Source organism: Marmota marmota, unplaced genomic scaffold (assembly GCF_001458135.2).
Source record: "Marmota marmota marmota unplaced genomic scaffold, marMar, whole genome shotgun sequence".
NCBI lineage: Eukaryota > Metazoa > Chordata > Mammalia > Rodentia > Sciuridae > Marmota > Marmota marmota.
Window position 1 is genome coordinate 47,736,692 of NW_026000229.1, and position 7,929 is coordinate 47,744,620.

Consider the following 7,929-nt stretch of genomic DNA (forward strand, 5'->3'; position numbering starts at 1 on the left):
ACTGTTAGGGGACCTGCGTCCTGTCTGCAGAGGTAGGGCTGGTTCTGAGCATCTACTTACCCCGGGCCTGCGTTCGCCCCCTCCCACTGCAGCCCGTCCCTCCACGCGGGCCGAGCCACGGCCGAGCGCCCCGAGGCCCCGCCCCTTACGTCTGCGCTCTCGCGAAGGNGGGGGAGGGAGACAGCAGCAGCATGGCGGCTGGGAGGGAGCCGCACAGCCCATCTTTTCCTCACTGTCGCCGCCGCCGCCACAGGAGTCACTGCGACCCTCTAGTCTGCGTCTGTTAGTTGTGAGCCGCCGCCCATCGGACAACCCTACGCTCCACCGGCCCTCTTTCTTTTCGCCGCCACTGCCAGCCCGAGGGTCTGGCCGGCAGGGTAACTCATCCTCCCACCCCACCCACCAGCCCGCGGGTCCGGACCATGGAGGACGTGAAGCTGGAGTTCCCTTCCCTCCCACAGTGCAAAGAAGACGCCGAGGTAAGTCTGTCCGGCGATTGCCGCGCACAGGCCTCCCCCGTGGCTGTGGCCGAGGTGCGACCCCAGGCCCCAGCGGTCGCAGCCTCCACCTCGGTGGGAGCGCCGTGGCCTCCGAGGGCGTCCCGGGACCTCTGGCGGGACCTCCGTCTCAGAGTCACGGCTCTGAGCAGTTCTGTCTCCTCCGGAGACCCGGTAGGCGGGTAGCGTCTGGTGTACTTACTGTGATGGGATGAGGAAAAGCAATCCCTGATTCCCCGGACTCGGTGTTTGAGGATTTAGTCGGAGTAAGGTTCATCATTTTTGCCAGAGCAGTGGAAAGCTTTGTTCCTTTTTCTCTTCTCTTCTTTTTTTAAGCGACGGGTAAAGTTGTTTTTAATCTCAGCTTGAGAAATGTCTCCGGTGTCAACTATTCACTGTGGGGACACATGGATTCACACGTGGGATAGACCTGGGGCCTATACTTTGGAAGTGCGTCCTCAAATAGTTTCCCAAAGTATTTATTTGTTTTTAGGAAAAACAAAAACAAAAAACTGACTAAGAGAATAAAATATCACAAAGCTAGCTCATTTAATCAGAAGTATTGCCTTTAGAGGAAAGTTAATATTGAGAGTAAAATTGTTTATACTTTGGTCTCCTGATATCCTAATTCGGGGTTCTTTTTACTCCACCCTATTTCTAAAGTTTGTATTAGGATTTGTTTTTTCCATCTGTTGCAAATATTTTATGGTATTGGAAACTATTAGAATTTTCTGGAGTTAAATTCTAACAGGATAAGGATCTCAGTTATGCTTTGGTAGGAACAAGAAAGAAGTCTAAAATTCCTGGAGTTTTAAGTATATTATAGGTAATTGGGAAAATAAAGCCCCCTTTTGTTAGGAGAACATTTGGTTTATTACAGATACTCATTCTTGATGTTCACTTTTTAATTTGGAGGGCCCCCTTGCTTGTGGTAGTGATGCTTAGAACTACATGTTTTAAGACCCAAGAAAAATTAAATTACACTTTTTTTTTAACATATAATAATATGAGGAGTATGCTTTTATAGCCTCAAAATAATGCAGTTATGTCAGTGCTTCAGACAACTTTAGAAAAAATGTACTGCATTCGCAATTTAAAGAAATTGCAGTTGACTGAAAAAGTCTTGTCAAGCTAATATCATATCACAAAACACAAGAGGACTTTGGAATCCTAATTCTTAATTCCTATTGTTTTTAATACATTGCAGTTTTTCCCTGCCCTAATCCTCAGAATTTGCATTTAATCTTTTGTTGTGTATATAGTATGTCTAACCCCTGAAAAAATTATAAATTCTTACTGGGAATATACCTTTCTTCTTTCCTGTAGGGATACTGTTGAAAACATGCTGTTTTTCTCTATCAGTTATTTGGGGGATTTTTCTCCACATCATTTCTTTGGCAGACATCACCTGGGTGTCCTGTAATTCAGATTTAGGATTAGATTCCACAGTTTAATGGCTCAGTCCCACAAGACTGCCTCTATCCTTCTCATTTCAGATGCCAATTACAAGTAGTATTAATTTGCTAGGATGGCTCCCAGAACTCAGGGAAATGTATTTACTGGTTTATCATAATAGATATTACAAAGGATATAGATCCCGGAACAGGGAGACACATAGGGCAAGGTATGAAGGAAGAGGACACCATCTCTTTGACACCCCTGTTCAGCAACCTAGATCATCAGTATTCCTTCAAGATTTATCACAGAGCTTAATCTTCAGCTGCCTTCCACCTTAATCCACTAACTTCCCAGAAGTTAGTGGATTAAGCTAAAAGTTCTGCAGGCCCTAATCATGTAGTCTTTCTGGTGATCAGCACTGCTCCTCCCCCACCTCAGGGGCCCCATCTTAAGTCAGTTTATTAGTATAACTTTGATCACAAGTGGCAGGAGAGCAAGCAATAAGTCAGGGAGGGAAAGGAAAGATAGTGGTATTGAGATTGAACCTCACTATTATGTATTATTGTAATGCACCAATAAAAAAAAGGGGGGGCATTATGAATAACAAAAGACACTATCAGGAAAATTAAAGGGTTTTTATGGAGGAATATGCCCAAGAATCCTATGTATTTCTTCTTCTACAGGAGGTTGATGCTTAGAGCCTAGTTGACAGTGATATTGTCTACTGAAAGCCAGTTCAAACTTTATATCATTAGATGTTTGATCTATATTGATTGCAGGTAACAAAAACCAACTCAGACTAGATTGAACAAAGGAAAAGTAATGGAATCCAAAAAGGTAATGGTATAAGCTAGTATCAGGGACTTAACAAAACCCAAGTATTATACTGCATCATAACTACCTTTGCCTCTTGTGAGTCTCTGCTTTCTCTATGACTTCTTCAAGGTGTAGAGCTTGGTTGTCAGCTGCTCTGGGGTGTCATAAGCTTAAAAAGCTTACTCATGGAAGAATCAGAGTGCTTCTCTTCCATCTTTTTGTATTTGGAACCTAGAGAATTGGCCCAGTTTAGGTCATGTGCATGCTCTGTGGAACAGTCACTATAGCCAGAAAGGGATGAATTCTACAAGGGGCACAGTCTAGTTATTTTCCCAGTTCCTCGGCAAAGACACTAAAGTTTATTGTTGGTATCTTTCCCACCAAAATCATAGCATTTCTATAGATGGAGTGTGCTTTTGAGCTGACAGAAATGTAAATAAAGGCCATATAAATAAACCATTGAACAGAAGCATATAATCATAATAAACTGGCTAATAAGCAGAATATTAACTTCCTAATTCCTAGTGTGATATGTAAAGTGTCAAATGGTCTTATGTAGTTAGGGTGCATAGCTGGCACTGTTCCACATAGGAGGCACTACATAGAAAGCTCAATTATAATCCAAATCTTGATTTGATAAAAAATTAAATTCAAGTAAATTTTAGTGAATGTTTTTAATAGTTAATGTGATCAGTCTATGATAGCTTTGATTTTCTCATACTTGTAAGAATTTACTTCCAAATTTCTTGAAAAATTGGTTAGGCATCTTTTTTTTTTTAATTTTTATTTTTTAGTTGTTTTTAGACCTTTATTTATTTATATGTGGTGCTGAGAATCTAACCCAGTGCCTCACACGTGCCAGGCAGGTCTGCTACCGCTGAGCCACAGCTCCAGCCCAGTTTAGGCATTCTTTACATAGGACAATGCTAGCAAAAATTTAACTGTGTAGTACATCAGTTTGCAAAATGATTGTTATTCCTCTCTTTAAACTTTTTTTTTTTTTTTTTATGATTTCCCATTGTTTTGAGACTGGAGTTAACCCTTGACATCTCTGCACCGTCTTGTGTGGTCTGGTACTTGCTTATCTCTTTAACTTCATGAACATCTCTTCCCATGCTTCTTTCTTTTTTGTGCCCATGATTTCTTCGTTCCTGAAGTGCTATAATTTTCATCCTCAGGACCTTTGCATTTGCTATTTTCTCCTGCCATGGCTGCCAGCACCCTCCTTGCCCTCACCTAATTAATTAAATGTTTAACTTGGCATAGAATTAGGCAACATTTCTTCAGAGAAACTTTTTTTGTCAAGTCAAAACCCTTTTCCTTGCCCCCCAGAATAGTTATCTCCCAGATAAAGTAAGTAGCATTTTGTGCTTTTTTTATTCTTCTGAGAAAAAGGAAAAAGAAGGTTATTGCTTTGCTAGCAAAAGAGAAACACAGGGGACTCCTATTCCAAATGCTGTGATTCTGCCCATCCACAGGAATAGGGGGCTTTTATAAAGGTGATTTAGAGAAAATGAAAATAGAAAGGAGAGATCAAGAAAGAGAAGATTAGGGAAAAGAAGACCAGGGAGGAGAAGTTTAGGGAAGAGTGGGAAAGAAGGAAAACAAAAAAAAAAAATGTAAGTTTCAAAGCCACAAGGGATTTTGTCAGTATAGTCAGTGCATCAAGAGAACACCTGTTACAATTCCCCACTGTCAATTTCTACATTCTATTTCTATGGAAAGTGGGCAACATCTCCAAGCTACTTCATGCCAAAAGGGGGCAAAGTTGGGAGGAGGTAACCCAAAGTCCTTGTTCTTTATCAGGTAGGGTGTGGACAGTTAAGGGCATTCAGCATCAGAGCAATCCAGAGATCCACAGTGTAGATGGCAGGTGACTGGATAAGGCATATATAGATCATGGTAAGGCAAAAATAAAGATAGCAAGGCATTACTTTTTTTTTTTTTTTTTTTTGTAAACAATTAGTATTTTAGCTGGTCTCTGAAAACCATAAAGGCAGTAACTCAATCTTAGTGAAAAACAGGTCAAATTCAACATAAGAGGTTAGGAAGATTTGTAGATCTATGAAATCATACTCAAATTAACTCAGGACAAATTTGTACCTTTTGTGATTAGTATTATTAGGCACTCTTGCACAAAACCTTACCTTCATAGCCTCCAGCTTTACTTACTGTTGGTAGGACTGATACAAGTGTACATCTTAAGTTACATTAAAAAAAAAACATTGTTTTTCCTTTTAAATGTCCATGTAAGACTCTGCTTTTAGGCTATACTCTCCTGTCAGGTGTTTTAAGACCAAGTTGGTCAACTGACCTTGTTCCTATCTAACGAATCAACTTCAGAAATCACTGTTGGGGACATGTATGAAGCCTCCTGACTCCTGTAGCTTTCCTCTACCAGTGGTGCCACTTGCCAGGATGGGGGTTGGGGTCTGACTGATCATCCTTGGCCTCTCCTGAAAGCATCAGGGACATTTCTGTCTCCAATGACCTTCCTCTTTGCAGAATGTACACTGGTCATTCTGAAGGGAGTGGGATCTAGTCCTGTCTAATGTGGCAAACAGGTTGGCTTTCTGTTCTCTGGGGTCCCCTTGATTTCCCTGATCTGCTGATTGGGTGACTCACCAGAGATGCAAGGCCCTGAGAGGGGTTCCAGGTCCCAGCTGACCTTAGAGGGCAAAGACCAAAATATTGACTACTTTTCCTTGGCCCTTTTACTTCCTTGATTTTGTTCTCTAGGTTTTTGGTTTTTAAACACCCAGCAAGCCAGTTTCACCAATCTTAAAGTAGGAGTAATATGTTATAACTTCAATATGTATAATTTTACAGATACCCCTTTCATTTAATTTGGGTTAGTATTAGTACTGGAAATTAGCATTATATAATATCGGTCCTGTAGGTGATGCCTCAAATTAAGCCAGGTTTGTTTTTTTTTTTCTTTTGAAGCAGTACCTCTGCAAAACACTAACAGGCAACAGTTATAAAGTTTATAAGGAAAATACAAAATGAAATCACCTGTTGTTAATAAGTTTTATATATATATATACACACACACACACATATACACACACACACACAATTTTGTGTTACTCTTCGCACTGGAATTAGAATTTAAATGTATTTTTGGAAAGTACTAAGGACAGCCTGATTTGTTTAAAAACATTCACAGAGCAAAAGCATCAGTTTGTGTAATAGCTATAAACCAAGAAAAATGACTTTTATAATCTTAAACTTTTTACTTTTCCTATTTGAGATTACAGTAATCTTTATAACTAAAACTAGCACAACTTTAAATTAGCTGAAGTCTAGCTTATTTCAGAGCCATTTTAACATGGATTAAGGTGGGAGGCAGAGCCTTACCTAAGGTAAGGTGGGGCTTTTCACAATTAACACAATACAACATTACATCTGAAACATGAATCAAAGGCTAAGAGAGTTTTTAACTTTCTTTTTGTGGAAAAAGTGGCAGAATTTTTCTATGTTTTAACATGTCACCTTTAAACAAGTTTAACTTTTAAAGTACAATTTAGGATCCAGAGTGTACAGTAGTAATAATCACAAGTCTGAATGGGTTAACAAAAATCAAAGGATAGCCTTAAATCTCTTGTAACTTTTAGCAAACAGTGTTAATTATCAGAAATTGACTCAGCCAAAGCAAACAGATATAAGACAGGTCTTAAAATGACAGTGTAGCCCTTCCGTGTCAGATACAATATATAAAAGAGAGTACTTATTGGTTATCTTGCCAGTAAACTTATATAAACTTTCATTTCATAAACTTTTACATAAAACTTGGCTAAGACTTAGATAGTTTTCAATTGTATACATGTATCTAGTTGTATATATTTAGGGCATCAACTATATTGTTATAATCTAAATAACAGTTATTTAACCAGTTACAAAGTAATCATTTAAGACTTTAAAACAGATACAAGCCTTAATTCCTTTAAGACTTAGTTTCCCTAAGTAATAAAACCTAAAAAATATAATAAAATTATCTCAATAGATAGAGCAGATCAGTGTATGTCCATACCTTATTTTATCTTTTCTAGTTTTGGACCCTTTCTTAAATTCATATTCTGAAACAGACCTTATGAATGTTATCTGTGCTTCTAATTTACACAACAGATTTCATCCCAGGAGAGGGTTGGATAATTCATCATATACAAAACAAAACAAAACAAAATAACTGCTTTAATCTTTTTTCTCCTAGGTTGTATTCAGGGGTTGGAGAACAGGATATTTTTGAGCCTGACCTGTCTCCATTATCATTATCACAGTGACATCAACTTTGAGTTCCCGACTGTCAGTTGTATGCAGAGGCTCCTTCTGGACCTTTTTCTTATACTGAGCATGTTGATATGCAAAGGAGGAGGCCCTTTCCATCCTTTTTTTTGAGGCTTTCTTGAAGATCCCTTTTCAAAAGTTGCCTACAAAACACAAGTTGGCCTTAATTTCTGTCCCCCCCCCCATGCAGTTATTTATTCTGCCAGTCTTCCCAGGCATTTAGTTTCATGGGATACCATAAGAGCAAGAATTTCTTTGCCCCAGTGAAGAATATCCCTGGTCAAATGGGGTCTCCTGGTAGATCTTAAAAGAGGAAGCTATTCTTGTCCTTAGGTCATAAACTGACAGTGCTGGAACCTGCTACCATATTTGTGGAGGCCGGAAGTCTCCATCCCCCCAAGGGCAAAAGGGGCTGAAAAGCAGGGCAAAGACCAGGTTTTCTTTGGCCATTTTCTACAGCCCAGGCAGCTTTTCTGGGATTTTTCCCCCCAGTTTAATACTGGTGTCCTTGACCCACAGTGAGATGATCTGTGGCTGCCTGGGGCCAGGCTAAGAAACAGTGCTGGGAGTGTCAACACTGGGTTTAAAAGATTTAAATCTTTTAACCCTTTTATCTGGTGACCCGCTATCCATGCACACCAGGGGTAGTGCCTTTTGCTACCTTCAACTTAGTTCCTGACAGTTCAGACCACTTATCATGCAACTTCATAAATGTCTGTACAAATAGAATCTGTTTCATATACTTTATCCCTGACAGACCAACTTCAAGATTGTCTAATAAGCCAGAAAAACCATTTAAAGGCCAGATTGTGTTATAGCAAACTGTCTTTCTCTTAGTCTTATCCCTCTAGGTAGCCCATCTAGCCAAGATCAATGCAGCATAGTCCATGTCTTAAAGGGCCAGTAACAGACCCCCCCCACCCCCCCCCCC

General features: G+C 39.9%; 1 protein-coding gene across 1 annotated transcript in view; it reads left to right on the plus strand.

Annotated features, from left to right (window-relative positions):
- The first annotated feature begins 158 nt into the window (after positions 1 to 158).
- The window catches only part of Styx (serine/threonine/tyrosine interacting protein), a 31,511-nt gene continuing 23,740 nt past the window's right edge, over positions 159 to 7,929 (plus strand). The window contains exon 1 of the mRNA XM_015480891.2: positions 159 to 479. Within this exon, the coding sequence (XP_015336377.1) occupies positions 423 to 479 (57 nt within the window). The 5' untranslated portion in view covers positions 159 to 422. The remainder of the gene's footprint in view (positions 480 to 7,929) is intronic.